At 36.6% G+C, this 19,973-nt stretch overlaps 1 protein-coding gene across 3 annotated transcripts in view; it reads left to right on the top strand.

Moving 5' to 3' along the window:
- The first annotated feature begins 1,193 nt into the window (after positions 1-1,193).
- cdkl5 (cyclin-dependent kinase-like 5) overlaps positions 1,194-19,973 on the top strand; it is a 30,189-nt gene continuing 11,409 nt past the window's right edge. For all 3 annotated transcript variants that reach the window (XM_052569950.1, XM_052569951.1, XM_052569949.1), the window contains exons 1-10: positions 1,194-1,360; positions 2,322-2,588; positions 2,741-2,775; positions 14,849-14,894; positions 15,319-15,455; positions 15,571-15,691; positions 15,987-16,046; positions 17,798-17,888; positions 19,008-19,197; positions 19,889-19,969. In XM_052569950.1, coding sequence (XP_052425910.1) covers positions 2,525-2,588; positions 2,741-2,775; positions 14,849-14,894; positions 15,319-15,455; positions 15,571-15,691; positions 15,987-16,046; positions 17,798-17,888; positions 19,008-19,197; positions 19,889-19,969 — 825 coding nt within the window. In that variant the 5' untranslated portion in view covers positions 1,194-1,360; positions 2,322-2,524. The remainder of the gene's footprint in view (positions 1,361-2,321; positions 2,589-2,740; positions 2,776-14,848; positions 14,895-15,318; positions 15,456-15,570; positions 15,692-15,986; positions 16,047-17,797; positions 17,889-19,007; positions 19,198-19,888; positions 19,970-19,973) is intronic.

Below are 19,973 nucleotides of genomic sequence, written 5' to 3'. Positions count from 1 at the left end.
TTTGATATCGCAAAGACGCATAATTTATCATAACTTATAATTTTTTAAATTATCTAAATGTTATATTGACAACTTAAAAAGGGGTTTTGTATCACATTAAATATCATATTGCGTTGCTGTAAATAACACTTATCAACAAAACCATAATATTTCTGCTAGAACTAGGCTATAATATAACCATAATATAGGCTACCATAATATTTCTATTGTCTAGTCTGGTTGGAATATTATTAATTTATTTGGAGGTTTCATGCTTTTAATCTAATAGCCTACTACGTTTTAAAGCAGGAAAATCGCTAGATGGCACCATGCATGCATTTTCCCAAAGAATCTCTTGAAGGCAGTCCGACTGTCCTGAGTTTTCCAGTAGGCTAGTAATTCTTGAAATATTACATTCTTTTTAAATTTCTAGGCGTTTTGCATGTAAAATGTGTTTATTACGATTTGGCATGCTAGGCTAATACAAAAAAAAAAAAAAGAAAAAGAAAGAAAGAAAGAAACAAAACTGAAGATCGATCGCAATATTAAACATAAGTGCTTAGTACAGAGCGTCAAAAAAGTAAGTTTAAAACATAAACACATAGGCTAACATATGACGATAGATAGATAGATAGATAGATAGATAGATAGATAGATAGATAGATAGATAGATAGATAGATAGATAGATAGATAGATTTGCATCATATAATTCGTAATAGGGCTATTTGAGTCATAATTTATAAAATCTTCTTCTTTATAAAGGCTTGTTGTTCCTCTTCTCAGCAGAATAAACAGTGTGAGCTGTCTGCTAAATTGATCTCCCAGCTCAGCCCACTCACACACACACACCAAAGCCATGCCTCGCCAAACGAGCACATCAATTTGGATGTATGCATGTAGGCTATGAAATATAACACATCCGAGCAGGAATGCACATTATCATTGCTCAACCGAACCCAGCCCTCGCTTCTGGACCGTTCTGAGCATTGCATCATCGTGATTGGCCACCGACGGGCTCTGTTCGGACGCTATTGGTCAGAGCAGTCCGCCACTCACTCGGTTTGGTGTCGATTCGCCTGAACGCCAATTTATAGACCCTACTACAGCGAAGGACTGGCTCATGAATATTAATTAGGTTACGTGACCGAACGCACTCGCAAGGTTCCCAGGCAACGTCAGCGCGACCTGCTTAATATTCATGAAATCTAGCCTTCGCCATATTGCGATCCGTAATTTGACGTTGTTAGGTTGTCAAATGGCTCAGAATGAAGGTGGATACTGTTGCAGCTGTGATGATGGGTTACCACTGCAGGTGAAAATGAAAACATCGTTACTTGGCGACGTGAGGGGACAGTTTGCGCACCGTTGTCTTGGACATAAGTGAGTATTCTGCTTGGAGCTTTTTCCATAAATGTACAATATTGACAGTGCGCTTGGTTTTTACGCTGGATGTTAGATGTTTGTGGCTGGTACATCGTTGGTGTTTCGCACAAACACGCGCACCTCCTGCCCACACACTCCAGGAGACTGAAGTCACCTGTTATCAATTATGCCTCGCATTTAAGACAGTCTTGGTTATGTAAATTATCGTAATATTTTACTGGTACTTTGTTATAAATCGTGATTTTTATTTATTTTATTTTTTTTACCGCACTGTATTTCTTACTGTTCATTTAAGAGTGGGTGGGAGCGATGTGGGCTGTCAGTCATTTTATTTGATACTGTCAGGTGGATGAGATGCTTAAAATAATGATAGAACTTTCATCCACCTACGAATATTTCCAGCGCGCGCACACGCAACAACACATCAGATGCAGACATGCGCCGCGTTTATGCTCAAACATACGACGAGCTGACGGTGTCACGACATGACCTGCGAAACGCATCTGGAAACGCATTTAAGTGTAAACGCAATCGAGCGCAGACGATACCTGTCGCACATCTGAGGTGGTCGAGATGATGTCCATCTGAGTTTTCAGCACATTACATCACTGACTTGCATTCTCAGACTGTCCTTGTTCACCCACCTGTAATTCCCATTCAGAGCTGTGTTGTTTTGCTTTTCCCCAAAACTGCTGGAAAATTAATGATCACAGTTCTTGAAGAACTGTGGCCCTTGTCTATTGTCACCTAAGAGAAATCCTAGCATGAAAATCCTACACACATCCTGTCTGAGTGATATGAGACCGAATATGAGCCGCAATCAATGTCTGCATTAGATCAAACATTGGATATGCCTCTGATTTGATGCATATGTGAAATATATAAGATGCAGTATGCCTATGCATGAATAAGTCTATTTGACCCCTTCAATGCAAAACCTGTACTCCTTTCTCTTCAGGTGAGCAAGTGTGTGTGTGCGTGCGTAGTGTGTACGTTTGCAGGAATGTGTGTCAGTGTGTGTGGATTATGAGAAGAGCATTGGGACCAGCCGGGAGCAGATTTTTGCTGCAATGACCCATTCAAGCACCGATTTCTGTCCCGTCCTCTGGCCTTCCGCTCCTCACAGCCCAGACATGCACCACCTCGGCATCTTTTGACTTCATGAAGATTCCTGACATCGGTAATGTGATGAATAAATTTGAAGTCCTTGGGATTGTAGGAGAGGGTGAGTTCTTTTTTTTACACACACACGTATATATATATTTGTTCGATAAAGAGAAGGAAGCATTAATCTTTGTGCTTATAAAACAGCTGCTTTAGCATAAAAGCAAAGTTGGTATAAATCAAGCTTATGATGCTTTTCCTTTCTTTGCAAAGGAGCCTATGGGGTGGTCCTAAAATGCAGACACAAGGTAAGACATGTTTATGCAGAAACCTGTTGGTCAGGATGCTAAGTAGAACTGCAGAAACTCCACATCGTACATTGCATTTGATCCATATAAATTAGATATTCTGGAAACTTGGTCATTTTTGATTCTTTTCTAAAACATAATGTAGTTTATAACCACCTGGATGTAGTCACTTATAGAACTATACTGCTTATGCAAAAATGCCTGGTTATTGTAATTTGAAGAGGTGATGCTAGTTTCTCATTTTACCCTTAAGATAAAACTGCCTAACAGAGTTAACATTTATGGGCCTTGTGACTCTGACTTTCCTAGAAGAGTTGCACAACACATTTAAACTCTTTAAACGCTTCATTTGTTGAGAGATTTCTTTTAGAAATATATTTTCAATTGTAAAATGGCATGGTTCCCTAGCAACTGGTTCTTTTCAAATTTTGGGCTTCTCCAAATGCATTGCTTGTGGCCTAGTTGGCAGATTTGCTTCGTTGTTTGGGAGGCATTTTGAGACCTTCGAACATTGCTAGACAAACTCACAATAAGGTAAATATAGGCTTATTTTCAACCAGTAGGAACTGCTTTTATTGAAATTGCTGCTGTGCAGTTGGGAGGTGTGGGGTGTTTTTGTGTCATCCATTATGCAGGGATTTCTGCACATTTTAAAGTGTTCTATGCTCAGTCCATACTATTTAGCCTATGACACTGCTATTGATGTGTTTGTTCAGTATACAAAGTAGCTTGCATCTGAACTGAACCAGTGACACAGAGTTTGAAGTACCTATATCAAATTTAGTGTTTAGAGTATTTTTCAGTTTTGAATAAATGGTAAGCTGTTATTTTCATAGTCCCTTTCTGTGTGTCCTCGATGCTGTTGGTATTTGAGTCATGGTTGCATGCCCAGGATGTGTCTTCACGCCTGGGCAGACAGCAGCAGTGTGGCTGGATGCCTTGCTAGATGATGAATGACAGTACAGTGCAACAGAATTGTTAGGGCTCATTACACTTTAGATTTCACTGACCTCGACGCACACACCCCGGAGTTAACACTGATACTGTGCACAACATTTATGCTCTTATCTGTACAGATTCATGTAGTTACATATCGTTTTGAAAGCAGTTTAAAGGACAAAATGAAAGTCTTTGTTAAAATGTTGCATACAGAAATGTCATTAAATCAGAGAACTAGCTGGATATCTCCAGTATATTTATTGATTTTGATGTAAGTTATGTCAAAATAATCAGCCTGGATTTTAATGGCAGAGAATTGATGATGGAAAGGAAATTAACCAATCGTATTTCTATGCATAATTACATTGTTCCACTCCAAGTTCCCATGCATCATTGTTATGATAATGAGGCAGATAAATTCAGCAGCAAGCATACTCCTCAGCCTGTGCCAAACCAGAAAACTAGACTTGTGCTTTTAGTAATTGGTCAGTCAGCGCTTTCCCTCCTTCATTAAATGCATTCACAATTGCAGTTTCATTTTGGTTGCATTCGGTCTTGTTTTTCTTTCACCTATCGTTTTTCGCCAATGCAAATATGCCTGTTATCTATTTACAGACATTCAGAATAAATTTGGATCTCTCTACATACCTGTGCAAGAACAGTAATTTGAGTCAACTTCATTAGGAGACTAGATAAAATTTGTTGGCTTTTGGTGTTGTGTAGAGCTGCCGCTTGCCTTTGGATATTTTTTTTTTATAGAATATAATAGAGTCCTGGTCATTTAATTTGATTGGACAAGCTTTATTCTTTAGTGCCATACTTTTTTATAACAGCCCAGAAAACATGTATTGTTTGTTTTTGTTTAGTAAGAAATTGTTGCATTTACAGTAAAACATTTGTCACAAAATATTTTATTTTAAATGAATGCTGTTTTCTTTAAAGGGATAGTTCACCCAAAAATTTAAATTCATAACCGTTCATCTTTGGAACAGAAATTAAGCTTCTAACCCTCCATAGACAGCAAGGGTTCTGCCATGTTCAAGGTCCAGATAGATACCAAGAACATCGACAGAATAGTCGGTTGAGCCGCTGATGTCACATTGACTATTTGGACGATGGTCTTGGTACCTTTCTGGACCTTGATCGTGGTAGGACCCTTGCTGTCTGTGGAGAATCAGAAAGCTCTCGGATTTCATCAGAATATCTTAAGGGTCTGGAACGACATAAGGGTTAGTAATTAATGACAGAATTGTATTATTATCAAAGATTCTAAAAAAATATTCTGCATTTTAGCATAATGATTTCTGACACTGAGTAATGATGCAGAAAATTCTGTTTTGCCATCACAGAAATAGATTTTAACATATATTAAAATATAGAAAATAGTACTTTAAAACTGTAATAATATTTAGAAGTATTACGGTTTTGACTATTTTTATCAAATAAATGTACACTGTAAAAATATTTTTGAGGTTGTAGATATAAATTCACAAGAACACATTTTCTTTCCATTTTCACTATATCTTTCTACCTTAAATAACTTCTGTTATTTGCCATTACTTTGAAATTATTTGTGAATTTAATGGGATTTTCTAAGTGAAAAGTAATTTTTCAAGTTCAGCTTTGGTAAGCGTATGCATGCCTGTTATTAACACATTGGCTTATTATTAGTGCTTTTAAAGCACATCTGTATGACCATATTCTACATACCTAATCCTACCCAATACCTAAATTTAACAAGTACTTTACCATTAATAAACAGCAAATTAGGATTTTATTGAGGCAAAAGTCATAGTTAATGGTTTGACGATGGTGAGAATTTGAACTTGAAGTGTGACAAGATTTGTCTCCCCATAAACATAAGAGCTAATTTTAATAACCCCAAACTTTCAAGTGGTAGTGTAAACACAAAGTAACTTGCCATGTTGTGACTAAAATGTAAATGACTGAATATTACCTTGTTGTTTATAGAACTATTGGATAAAGACAGTCAATACCAAATTGATAATTTTGTGCTGTTTTACTAAGCCTTTGATATTGCTTAAATAGAATAAAATATAATAGAATAGAGATTTATTTTCATGCACTTTTTTCCATACCATCATATATTGTACCATATTGAAACGAGCACCATTTATGTAAATGTTGATTTCCATAAAGGCTCATTCCGTTCACATATTTGACAAACCTATATTCAGCTACAGTGTGCATCCCATATCCCCACATCCTCATACAAACACTCCACTGTCACACATCCATTTAGACCCTTAATGGAGTTTGCAAGAATTGTTCAATATTTTAATAGGCACAAATGAAAACTTAAAGCTGTTAAGTCTGCTCTGGTAAAACCTGAATCTTGCATTAGAAGGTGCATCATTTGAGCTTGCCTGTTAATAGAGGAACCGTATAAATGATTGTTTTTTAACTCCAGTAATTGTCATAGTGTTTTTTTACCAAGCAAAATAATATTAAATTAGCATGACATGGGTTCATGCATTAAGGGAAAACATGTACTCGTGAATAAAGAAACAAATACATTATCATTAATATGTGTAAAGCAAAACCCATTCATTGTACTACAGTATGGACATTCCTAGAAGTGCATTTTGAGATACAGACTTTAGCAAACATTGTAAAAGCTCAGTGCTTCACTCCCCACTGAAAACACTCTTGTTTCTGACTACTGGCATTGGCTTTCTCTATTGTTTCTCTCAAGTCTACCCAAGTGATGTTATCCCAGCAAACAGGGGCCGTGAAAGGCCCTTTGTGCATTGACCAAACACAACAAGAACTGCTGTTTGTTCTCCTCTTTGGTTGAGATGTTCTTGTGTACTATTCATTTAGTAGTTTTTGCATTTCAATATATTTAAAAAAGCTGTTAATATTCTTGTGTATCTGTCAGTCTGAAAGTCCTTCGGTCTAGTGCAATGGTCACTTAAATTCTATTAGTGTCTCCACACTTTGTTTTAAATCTTGCTTCATTAAAATGAGTGAAAAAACATCAAATGCATGCAGCTAGGCAGCAATTTATTTATTTGTCAGCAATGTGCAATCACACCCACACTGATTAGCATTTGAGAATCTCATGTTTTAAGATCTATTAAATGACTCTTTGATTTTGTGGTTGATGTGAAGCTCAATAAGGGTGCTTTATATGCTCTCTTCAGACGTGTGTAGACGTGTGAGGCCTGTGCGGTCCTGTCAGTGTCCTGTTATCATCTGAATTTAAAAGCTTGTTCCCTTGGAGAAGAATATTTATTTTTATAGCGTATCAGTCGAATTGAGGGCAGAGGAGGAAGAGGGGACGTGAGTGTGCATTAGCATTAAATAGGTCACCTTGAGTGGGAACGCTGGTTGTGGAGGGCTGTGTTGAGATGACTTTGCAAGGCACCGTGGACAAGATTGTGTGTGACAGAAATGCCTAGATAGAGAGATCTTGTTTAGTTAGGAAAGATGGCATTTTGGATGTGAAGCTGGATAAAGAGGTATTATGTTCAAACACGCTGCTTTTATTTGTGATGGGTTTTTTATTGCTAGTGGCTTGGATGACCAAATATGGTAATTGAAATTGTATTAGCTCTTCCAAGGCAGAACTGTATTGATATTCCTCAAACATTTTGGTTGGTTTTTAAAGGCCTGCAGTCATTTTAACCAGAATCACTTAACATACATTACTGTTCTTAAGTTTAGAGTCAGAAATTAAATTGTATTAATCAATGATGCTTTACATGAAACCACAGTGACCAAAATATATCTATAATGTAACAAATAAATGCTGCTTTTAAGCTTTCCATTCATCGAAGAGTCTTGAAAAAAATGACCACCGCTTTCACAAAACTGTTTTCAAAATTGATAATAGTAAGAATTGTTTCTTAAGCACCAAATCAGCATATTAGAATTATTTCTTGATTTCTTGATCATGTACCACTAAATAAAGACTGGAGTAATGATGCTGAAAATTCAGCTTTGCCATCATAAGATTAAATTAGATTTTAATATTTTTAAAAATAGATAATAAAACTGTTATTTGAAATTGTAATCATATATTTCATAGTATTACTGTTTTTACTGTATTTTGGTGAACTAAATGCAGCCTTAAGAGAGATCTTTACAGAACAATGCAAAAATCTGGAAACTTTGTTTTGGACATAATTTATATTTTAAAATCATAATTTTTAATTTTAAGATCATTCTAAAGCAGTCATCTAAAGATCAAAAGTCTAATAAAAGGCCATGAGTATTAAAGCACTAGATTACAGACACAAATTGTGAGCAGTGATTAATGTTAGTGTCTGGCTGGCTGGGCTTAATCTACAACCATCAGGTAAGCCTATGTTATAAATGAAATAGTTGTTTGTTTCTTTCACCCAAGAATTATTTTAGGAGCAGGAATGGCGCTTTAAATCCAGCAGCCGGCATGGTAATGAATTGAAAATATCATGAAGGCTTAAAATGGATTGTAATCACCATTTACTGGATATTATTTAGCACTTAAACATGTCTGTGTCATTGTGTGGCTCTCAAGGCTATGCTGCCCTACCATGTTTCTAATGTAAACATGTCTGTGGTATTAATAGAACAACAGCTGCATAGTCAATGGAACACAATCAATATGTGGGACACACTAGTTCCATTGTATGGATCTTATCGAAGACTGCATGCAATGCTCTGTACTCTACTGTTTAGAGCTCGCACAACCCTGCAGAACTGCCTGAGAATTTAGGTTGTGTGGGAATGGAAACGCAGAATCAAATTGGTCAACAAAACTTTTGTTTTGAATTGCATTTTTTTAATGTTATTTTTAACGCAGTGAGATTTACTTTTATACTTAGAGACTCCTTTCCTATGAATTTCAGATTCAAAGTTTTTAGATATGTTAAGTTTGTAAAATTAGAATTTACTTTATTTATGGTCCTGCTTACATTTCTTTTACAATTTTTAATTTCTCATCATTTAAATTTACATTTAGATTACCTTTGCCATCATTCAACACCAGTGTTTGGAATAACGGCGTTTAAAAGAACTGCGTTAGGTAACGACGTTATTTTTTCAGTAACGCGGTAATCTAACTAATTACTTTTCCCGTCGTTACAACGCCATTAACGTTACTGAACGTTACATGCGGTGCGTTACTATGCATTGATTTAATAAACTATGCAATCCGAACTTACCCCTGGCTCACACAGCGAGTGAGCAGGTGTGTTAATGACGAGATAAGCGGTTGTGATTGGCTAAGGCAGAGTCATGTGTTTCATGGTAGCCAATCAGAGCCAGTGTTTTTACACACATGCCGGCACACGGGGCTGCGCCAGCGGCTCCAAACACACACACACACACACGCAACAGCTACACACACAGAGATTCGCAGCAGAGATGGCGAGTCAGGAGCAAGTTGGCATTTTCAAGGTGAAGATACAAGCACTACTTCAAATTCATTGTGGTCAAAGGCAAGAACGTGCATGTAATGTGTACATGTAATGTGTGACAAGCATCTACAAAGCTAGTGGCCAAAAGATAATACTTGAAGGGCAGGATAAAACTCTTGCTGTCTGTTGATGTGCAATAAATATTGAAAGTTATGTACCTGTCTGTTCTACTCATCTCAACCTACTTGTGAAAACTGCAAAAAAAAAAAAAAAAATTACAAATTCTCTGATATGTAGCAACTTTTTTTTTTTTTTTTTTTTTTTTTTTTTTTACAGTAACGCAAATAGTTACTTTCCCTGGTAACGAGTTACTTTTATTATAGGGTAATTCAGTTACTAACTTTTTGGAACAAGTAGTGAGTAACTATAACTAATTACTTTTTTAAAGTAACGTTCCCAACACTGTTCAACACTCACTAAAGTTAATCTTTAACAACTCAAATAATTTTAATTAAACAGTTGAATATAATTATTGAAAAACTTGTAGCATCTAATATGACTGATTTTAGTTTTAAGTGAATCTGAAATTGAGATATATCCGTTCCAAAGTTTGGAGTCGGTAAGTTAAGTATTTTTCAATCTGCACTTTTATTTATCAAGGATGCATAAAATTTATTAAACATGACATTAAATGTATAAAATGTAAGAACAAATATACAAAAATATGAAGCAGCAAAACTTTTCAACATTGATAATAAAATGTTTCTTGAGCATCAGATCAGCATTTTAGAATGATTTATGAAGACTGTAGTAATGGCTGCTGAAAATTCAGCTATCACAAGCGTAAATTACATTTTAAAATATATCAAACCAGAACACAGTTATTTATTAAAGTGTGGTAATATTTTACACTTTTTACTCTATTTTTGATCAAGTAAACTTACCATAAGATGTTTCTTTCAGAATGGTATTATATTTAAATTAAAAAATTGCACTTTATTTACATTTTGCAATTTTCATTTTTTTTTCTCTATTAAAGGTGACATATAATGTAAAAATTACTTTTATAAGGTGTTGAACACAGTTTTGTGGCCGCAGTGTTTAAAAACAACCAGCCTATAATGTTAAAAATCCACCCACTCATTTTTTTTATAATCCCAGTACTCTGTAAAAGTCCCGCCCTTTTGTGATGCTCTCTGACCTATCAGCATCTACAAAGCCCTGAGTGAGAAGCTGCAGTCCGCTATTACTGTTCTCTTGCTGTAGCTGCTGGAGATACAATGTCAGCGCCAAAGAGCCATTAAAAGTGTCTGTGTTGTGATGTACCAACGAACATAGGAGTCTGCATAGACCGTGGTGGTTAACTTTAATTTTCTAAGGAAATGCCCCAGGAAAAAAAAACTGCAAAGTCCTGTACTTTTGTGCTATTAATTTTACGCCAGACTGCCTCACAAATGAGGGTCAGTTCAACGCTAGAGCTGTGCAAAGATTGCTTCTGAAAGCGGGATCGATACCAACGCTTTGTGAGCAAACATCCAGACTTCAAACAAAGCAACTTAAGCATCACGCATTATATATATATTTTTTTCAAAAGAAAAGTTTGTTTGCTCTCTGTAAGGCTATTGTTGCTAAAGCTACCATTGTCTCTGCCTGTTTTCACTAATGCGGCCTTCATGTGCTACCAGAATGCTCGTAAATAGGAATGTGGTCGTTAAAAAATTAATTTTGAAGCAATGTGAGGTCAGTAACTCGGTCACCCCCAGTTAAACTGTAACGCTGGTCTGCCCGCAAGCATGAGCTCTTGGGTTCACAACAAAACCTGCCCAATTGCTACTCAGAACTAGCCCAATCACATTTTTGTAGGGATTCCCCTGGTAAAATTTGCATTTTAGGGGCTAAATATCACATTATTAGGGTCGCTTAAATCTGAGGTAAACCACAGACTTGGCAACACTGACTGCTTCGCACTCGTCTGAAAAGGGAGGCGAGAGCAGCAGCTCATTTTCAGTTAAAGTGGACAAACACAAATAACAGCGGGTTTTGGCTCATATCCTAAAAGTGGCAATTTCAACAAGCTATAAAAAATTATCTGTGTGGTATTTTGAGATAGAAAATCATATTCTTTTTATATCGTTATCAATCCATTCTATGGCACCTTTAAGAAGCAAAAAAACTCTCCCTGATAGTTCCCTTAAAGAAGCTCTGACAAAAGTCAGAGGATTCAATAGAGATAACTCTTTAATAGAGACCGCATGAATGGAGAAGATATCAGATTTAGCTGTGAAACTACTCTGTTTCTCCTGGAGGCAAACAGGGTTTGAGTTCAGCTCAGGAACCCAGCTTGGCATGAAAGATGTATTGTTTCCTGACTTAGCAGCAAGGACAATTAAGGTTTTGCCAGCGTTGTTTGCAATATGAAATAAGATCCGTGCAGTTTTTCAACAGTGTAGTTGTACCAACCGTACAGATGTTAGAACGGATGCGAACATCATTATTAACATAAGCGATACAAACAAGTTACCATAACAGTACCATGCATTTAGTAGGAACATATCTATGCACAGGTCTTGCACAACTTTGCACTCATGTTGAGAGAAATCTCTCAAATGATCCGACCTCCCACCCTCTGAATGCCACAGTGGAGGTGAAGAAAGATGCGAAGCTAACGAATTAAGACAACAAGCTTGCCACTTGTAATCCTACTATCTCCACATGCTAGATTTATGGGCACACAGGATATAATGGACTCCCTCGTGAGTGACCGTAATTATATGTTAAGTGGTCTGAGTGCTTTGGACCCCCATCAGCCCCTTTATGTTCCCATCAACAAAACAAAGTCAACAGCCTGTCCTCCACAAGTACACCTGACCCAAACCTTAACATGCTATAATCCAAAACGGAAACCACAAGCTAAAAATCAGATTACCTTTCACTAAATCTCAGATATGTCACTCTGTATTCTCACAGGATTTATGTCTGGAAGGTAAAGGCATATTTTTAGTACATATGCACCTTTGTGAATACAACTATGGCTTGGTCTCCATGGTTATTAGAAATATGAGACACGGACACTGCGTGTAGTGGGTTTCGAAGCTGTGAAAGTCTCAGCTTCTCCATTATCACCATTTAGATCTCCCCAACCCTTCCTCTTTCTTCTCTGTCCAGGACTCGTTCAGCCCCAATATACAGTGGGGAAAATATGAATTTGGTCCCCTGCTAAATTTGGAAGTTTGCCCATTTACAAAGAAATTAAGAGTCTGTTATTTTTATGGTAGGTTTATTTTAACATATAGAGACCAAATACCAGCCAAAAAAAATACAGAAAAAACACATTATATAAAGGTTAAAAATGAATGTACTTTCACAGTGTGTACTTCTCAAACAAATGAAAATTGTAATTTACTCACTCTCATGTTCTTTCAGACTTGTATGCATTTATTTTTCTGAAAAACAAATGGAGATGTTTTGAAAGCGTTCTGTTAAAATTGAACTAGGGTTAATATTGTTAGCTAAAACTATTTAAACCGTTATGGTGAACTGGTTGCATACTTCCAAATATCAGCAGATGCTCGTTTAGCCAATAATGCTTTTTGCATGCTTTCTAGTAGAGATGTGTGCATATTGGGACACAGGGCCATTATCGAATTCGAAACCCTGCAGAATCGTTCTAAAGAGACTTCCTGCTCAGTGCCAACTGGAAAGTCTATTGCTGCTGTAATAAGCTAACAAAAATTATTTAAATATCAAAGGACAATATAACCACGGTCTGACTATGCTAGACCTATAATAAAAGCCTGACCATGCAGTGTGATTAAAGCAGCCAGGACTTTGTGCAAGTAGCCCATGCAGGGGTCTGGGAAACTCAATATAGAAAAGCTACACCCTTATCCAGCCCCACATGGATGCTGTGCCTCTTAATCATTTCTGATCATGAATCATATCTGCTTATGACAAGCTATGTTTAAGTGAAAATGACTTGTAGTTCCACTGCGGAGGAGAAGTATGAGGAAGCCTTCGAGGCACTTGCTACTGCACTGGAGGCGTCAGGTAGAGCTAGCGCCTGGATCCAGCCTAGCTGTGGGAGTTTCAGTTGGGATTTTCTTTCAGTCTAATTGCAACTGGTTCAAATTCTGGCCTCAGCAGTGTGCTGAAACCTTCAGGGTTTGGGCATTTTATGGATTTTGTCCAAGAGTTGTCTTTTAGTTGGAGAATTTTCTGAAAACAGAAAAATGGTGTTATAAAATGTGCATTGTTTTTGCTTTTTTGACTTGCTAACCTTTATAAAAAAGTACTGAGGTTGTACAGTGTTGGAAATCGTGTGGTACTTTGAAATATATTACACTACCGTCCAAAAGTTTGAGGCTGGTAAGGGTTTGTTTTTTGCTTTTTATGGTTCTAAAAGCCTTATGCTCATCAAGACTGCATTTATTTGATTAAAAATACAGTACAACCTTTAATATTGTAAAATATTATTAGATTTTAGAATGATTGCCTTCTGTTTTAATATATTTTAAAATGGCATTTAATTTTAGCTTAAAGCATCTTTACTCCAGTCTTCAGTGTCTCAAGATCCTTTAGAAATCATTCCAATATGATGATTTGGTGCTTTTATTATTATTATCAACGTTGAAAACAGCTGTGCTGATGAATAGTATATATGTTATATATTTTGTGGAAATAAATTATATAGTTTCTTGGTGAATAGAAAGCTTAAAAGAACATTATAAATGTCCTTGCTGAATAAAAATGTACATTTCTTTTTAACAGTAATATGGCACTCCATATTATCCCGTATATATATATATATATATATATATATATATATATATATATATAGAGAGAGAGAGAGAGAGAGAGAGAGAGTACTGAAAGAACATTGGATTTTATGTTACTCCAGGGTACATAGTATTACCATGATACATGTGAAAAAAAATAGGAAAAAAACAGGCTATAACTCTTATACCGGACGGATACCTTATTCATATAGAGCACCATGCATTTACATGGTTCACTAAGGTACCTCAGTGAATACTGTTGTTTTACCTTGGTACCTTGAAAAAAACCTTTTCACAAGTGAGTCTATCAGCAACTAATAATTCTCTCAGTTTAGATTTGTCTTCCCTTTATATCAGACATGTTTGCTGCTGACAGTTATTATACTGCCTTTGAAATACACAGGCTATGGAATCCAGAAGAAAAATGGTTTAATATCCATTTATTTGGACACTATAGTCTATAAAATTGTCTGGAATTTGTCCGGAGTGAGTGTTTACTGTGTAGAATTGTGATAAACGGACGGGTTTTAGACACTGGCGCCGTCATACCGTTAATGCTTTCACTGTGAAGGGTGCTGTAGTGCAAATTGAGAGCTCTGAATGACAAAGATAGGCAAAAGAGGCTTCGTCCAACACCACAGATGACAGGGACTCTGTGTGACTGACAGTGGGTGAACATTTCTCCACCGCAAGGGCTGGCGAACCCACGGCTAAATATGTGCACGCAATGCTTCCGCCTAATAATTAGACATCCGAATATAAAATTATCCATTCTTTGAAAACAGGCACGTTGTTACTTTTTAGCAGAAGCACAGTCAGGGGGCTTTGTCATGAAAAATCCCCCATTGATGTAGCCGGAAAGTGGTTGTTCTAGGTTCAGTCCTTTTGTGCAACTCCCAGTTGTTTGTTTTACATCTCGAGTCCATTAACTGCTTGTTAATAAAGCTCGTGTTTGAGAAAGAGCTCAAACTGATTTACATATCTGTTTTGCAGGAGACAAAAGAGCTTGTGGCCATTAAGAAGTTCAAGGACAGCGAAGGTAAAAGACTGCTACAACCGAATGCTTGCTTTATTCATCCATGCAGTCTTACCATGACACAAAGTATAATTCCCATTATTTACTCCAAGGCTCTGTTTGGATACGCTCTACCCAGTGATTATAAAATGTTGAGCAGAATTACAAGTTTGCTATTTTTAAAAAAGGGACAACGATAAATGTCAAAATTAAATTGACAAATGTCATCATGTTTATTCATTTGATGAAAGATGGTTGATATCTTAGAGTTTCACAACAAAAAGACATGCGATTTTGCATCCGTAATACTTTAAAAAAAAGTGTACCTTGTTTGTGAGAAGTTCCTTTTATCATGTAATTTCACGGAAAGCTCCACAGCACATTTGTTTTACTGAAGAAAACACAAGCCCCTTTTCAATCTTGCCTAACCCCCTGTGTGTTCCCGCAGAGAATGAGGAAGTTAAAGAGACGACGCTACGAGAGCTCAAGATGCTCCGTACGCTGAAGCAAGACAACATCGTAGAACTGAAAGAGGCTTTCCGTCGACGGGGAAAACTCTATCTAGTGTTTGAATATGTGGAGAAGGTCAGCGCAAAACACTTCTTCTGTGAATGTTCTTATTCACTTGCAGTGCTCTGAACTATAGGTCAGATGACATGTTGCTAGTGCACCTCAGCTAGTGCTTTGCTGCATATTTCAGAATATGCTGGAGTTGTTGGAGGAATTGCCCAATGGTGCACCACCTGATAAAGTACGGAGCTACATCTTTCAGCTGATCAAAGCTATTCACTGGTGCCACAAAAATGAGATCGTTCACAGGGGTATGAACACCGTCTCTGTGTTCTTGATGGATTGCTTTCGTTTATGTCATTTAATGTTTGTCTTTATTGTGTTTTGTTTTTGCATTTGAGTTGATTTCTGTATCATACGATAGTATTTAAGTAAGTTGTGATTTAACGGTCATTAAGAATTAAATTTGATAAGATCTGTGATTTATTTGATCTAGTTTTGTCATTTTCAACATCTTTTATTCATTGATGGCATAATCTTTGTGGGAGTCTTCAACACAAATCGAGCTCACTAAGAAAATCTCCATCCTTTTGATCTAATCTGCAGATATCAAGCCTGAAAATCTCCTCATCAGCTCCAATGATATCCTGAAGCTATGTGATTTTGGTGAGCAAAGGCTTTCACTCGTCTGATTCAGGACCCTCCACCCACGTATTCACACTGATCTCGCTCGCTGAATGCTTGGTCTCCGTTCCAGGCGTCATGAGTCCCGCAGTGACGTCTGAAAAAAAAAGAGAGCTGAAATTGGATTTGAGTGGAAGGGAATTAAACCGTTTTTGTCCAAATCACGCAGTACTCCGAGGTTGGAGTGACGGAGCTTATTCTCTGGATTGCAAATTTTGAATTGATTTTGTCATTCCAGATTTATGATTTCATATAACAGAAAAGGACTGTGTTGGGGAGTAACCTACTTGTAGTAAACCCTACTCTCTTTTCCATCATAGCATGACAGTACTTCAGTGTTTTAAGTACCGTATTTTTCGGACTATAAGTCGCACCTGAGTATAAGTCGCATCAGTCCAAAAATACGTCATGATGAGGTAAAAAACATATATAAGTCGCACTGAACTATAAGTCGCATTTATTTAGAACCAATAACCAAGAAAAAACATTAACTTCTCCAGCAGCGAGAGGGCGCTCTATGTCTTCAGTGTAGACTACAGGAGCACTGAGCACCATAGAGCGCCCTCTGGCGGCTGGAGACAGTAATGTTTTCTATTGGTTCATTTATCTCTGTTCATGTCAAATTAATTTTGATAAGTCGCACCTGACTATAAGTCGCAGGACCAGCCAAACTATGAAAAAAAAAGTGCGACTTATAGTCCGGAAAATACGGTAACTATTTTTACAATAAGCAATGCAGTCACACTTTTTTATGCTTGCACAACATCTAGTTCTGAACAAACATTTCTAGTTAGTTTTGTCTAGCATTATACAAAATCTAACTATGTCTTTCTATATGATATTATTTTTGCATAGAATTATAAATCATGATATATTGAATGAAATGCTGCTGTCCATCACAGTTTTTGACTGTTCAAGTTATGTTTTTATGCTAGATAAATTCTGATGTGGTTGCAGAAAAAAGCAATTCTTGCATCTTATTTATATTATATCATAATTTATAAAATAAAATATATGTAATGTGCATTTTTATTTCTTTAAAATAGATTGTATTATTTATTTATATATTTTGAAATAAATTAAAACACTACACATACTTTTTTGTAAATGAAGATGATATAATTGTATTGATAATGATAGTTGACAATAAGATTGATGTAATTGTAATTATCACATATGTTTATAAATTAATTATAATTGTAGATGATAAGATGATATAATGTAGAAATGAGCAATATAAACCCATAAATATTTGTTATAATATGTTATACGTTCACAACATAATACCCTTAAATAACCAATAAATAAATTGACCAGTTGCATACTCTAAATATAGTAACTTTTTTTTTTTTTTTTTTTTTTTTTTTTTTTTTTTAAGAATAATTTGACTGTGATTTTAAATTTTTTTGTAGCTTGACAATCAGTTTCAAAGTAGCTTCCCCAACAATGACTGGTAGTATTGTGAAGAAGATTCGGTCAAAACACAGGCTGTCTGCTCCTGATGAAATGTATATATTCACTCAGGGTTCAATTTTGCCTCCACGCTGAATGCCACGGAAATTGAGCGTGACTCACTCCACAGGCTTCTCTAGAAGACTTTTATTTTTAGAGGGACGAATATGACAAGATTAATTAAGATCTCTGAATGTCATGTGCAGTTTGCTCATCCCTGATAGGCTTTCTCTTTGCTTTTCTCCTTACAAACTTTCAATCCCGTTTGGTCAACCCCACAGGCTTTGCCCGCAATCTTTCTGAAGGCAGCGATGCTAACTACACAGAATATGTGGCGACCAGGTGGTACCGCTCACCTGAACTGCTCCTTGGGTAAGTCCTCATATCTGTGCTTCCCGTTTAGTTTTTCACAGTGATTTCTAGTATACTTTGTTTACAAAGACGCAACAAAAAATTGCTTCCTCAGTGAAGCCAAAAAGCAGGAAAAATCAAACTCCCCTCAAACAGAAGCACTAATATTCATTAAGGGCACATCGTTTTTAACAATGTTGATTTGATGTAGCCATTAGATGTGACATTAGGAGTGCGGTGTATGATTATTTGTCCTTGTCGCCATTGAAGCATTATTTTCTAGTGTGTGCCACTAGACTAGATGAATGCAGTGGAACATTTTTTTTGAAACTCTCACCATTTAAATTCCACCCACACAAATATTCTCTCCCTCCCTCTTGCTGTGTGTTAGTGCAAAGATTTGTGTCTCAGTGTTATGTCTATCTATCTGCCTCTGTCTCTGCATGCATTTCTCCTCACCCCTCTTTCAGTTTCAGTGGTGCTATTGTTCGCAGAGTTGGGATTTGAACAAAACCTTAACCCCAAGCGTGTCACTCGTTTGTGCTAGACGTAATTGACGCTTCAAATCATGGTGCTTTGAAAAGTCTATTACTTTTCTAAGCAAACAGACTTGTGATTTCTGTCTTCCAGATGATAAAAACAGGTGACTCACTTTGAAGGGGCTATATTTAGGGAACTAAGGGCTACGGAAACATCCTAACTTTAGAATAATTTTCTATCTTTTTAGTATCCATGGTAATTGTCACTTTTTTACACTTTACAGGGATAGTTCACCCAAAAATGAAAATTCTGTCATCATTTGCTCACCCAGTCTGTATCAGTTTGGTATCTGTTGAGCACAAAAGTTATAGTTTGAAGAAAGCTGGTAACCAGACAGTTGACGGTAGCCATTGACTTTAATAGTATGGAAAAAAAAATTATGGAAGGCTACCTTCTTTTGTGTTAAGCAGAAGAAAGAAACTCATACAGGTTTGGACGACCTGAGGATTTTTCTGTTTTATTGATCTGTTTAGAAATTAAACTGCATATACATTTGACAAGTATATAACTTCATGTATTTGAAAGTATCTTTATGGAAATGGAAAACTCAGATGAAGGTCGATTCTTGACTTATATTTGTCTTCTGCTTGGCTCTCACAGAGCTCCATATGGGAAGGCGGTGGACATGTGGTCAGTGGGGTGTATTTTGGGAGAACTGAGCGATGGGCAGCCCCTGTTTCCGGGCGAGAGTGAAATCGACCAGCTCTTCACCATTCAGAAGGTTTTGGGCCCCTTACCACCAGAACAGATGAAGCTGTTTTACAACAACCCTCGTTTTGCTGGACTAAGAGTAAGGACCTATCTTCTTCTCTGTCCTGTTCTGTTCTGTGCTTTCCTCTCCTCTCCTCTCCTCGCCTCTTCTCTGCTCTCCTTTCCTATGGCTCAGATCCCAGTATTCTGAATAAGTGGCTGTCTATGACTCATGTATTGCTATGTGCCAGTGTGAAACACAACTGGCTTTGCCTTGACAGGGCTGATCACAGTACATAATATTCACACACATGCGCATACACTGACACATACATTTGTACTCTTTTGGAAACTCAAGTCACATTTTAAATTCTACTTTGTCTTTAGGGATGTCCATATCAGTTTTTTTGCGCCCCCAAGTACATTGAAGTTATTTAAATAAATCTAGTGTATACAGGGATGTGCAGACACTTAAATAAATGTAAAAAAAACTGAGATAATGTTCAAAAGCATGAAGTTTGCGAATGCCAGTTCAGTCAAGTCCAAAGCAAGACGCAACACATAGCAATGCATTATGATTGTTTTTTCTTTTCATTGCTTTTGACATTTTGTCAAATATTACTGTTTAGAGTTTTTATGTGTTTCTCTTTAGTAATTCTAATGCTTTAGCCTATTGTAATGATTTCTCCTCTTAAGTGTTCCATATTTCTTGTGAATGAAGCGATTTTTCCATTCTATTCTTTAGTCCTCCCTCTTTATTTAGTATATGTGTGTGTGTGTTTTTGTTGCAGTTTCCTTCTGTAAGTCATCCTCAAACGCTTGATCGAAGGTACCTGGGCATCATCAATGGACTCATGTTGGATTTAATAAAGGTAA

This window comes from Carassius gibelio, chromosome B11 (assembly GCF_023724105.1).
Source record: "Carassius gibelio isolate Cgi1373 ecotype wild population from Czech Republic chromosome B11, carGib1.2-hapl.c, whole genome shotgun sequence".
Classification (NCBI taxonomy): domain Eukaryota; kingdom Metazoa; phylum Chordata; class Actinopteri; order Cypriniformes; family Cyprinidae; genus Carassius; species Carassius gibelio.
The sequence above is the reverse complement of the archived record's forward strand: the minus strand, read 5'-3'. Positions and strand labels throughout refer to the sequence as shown.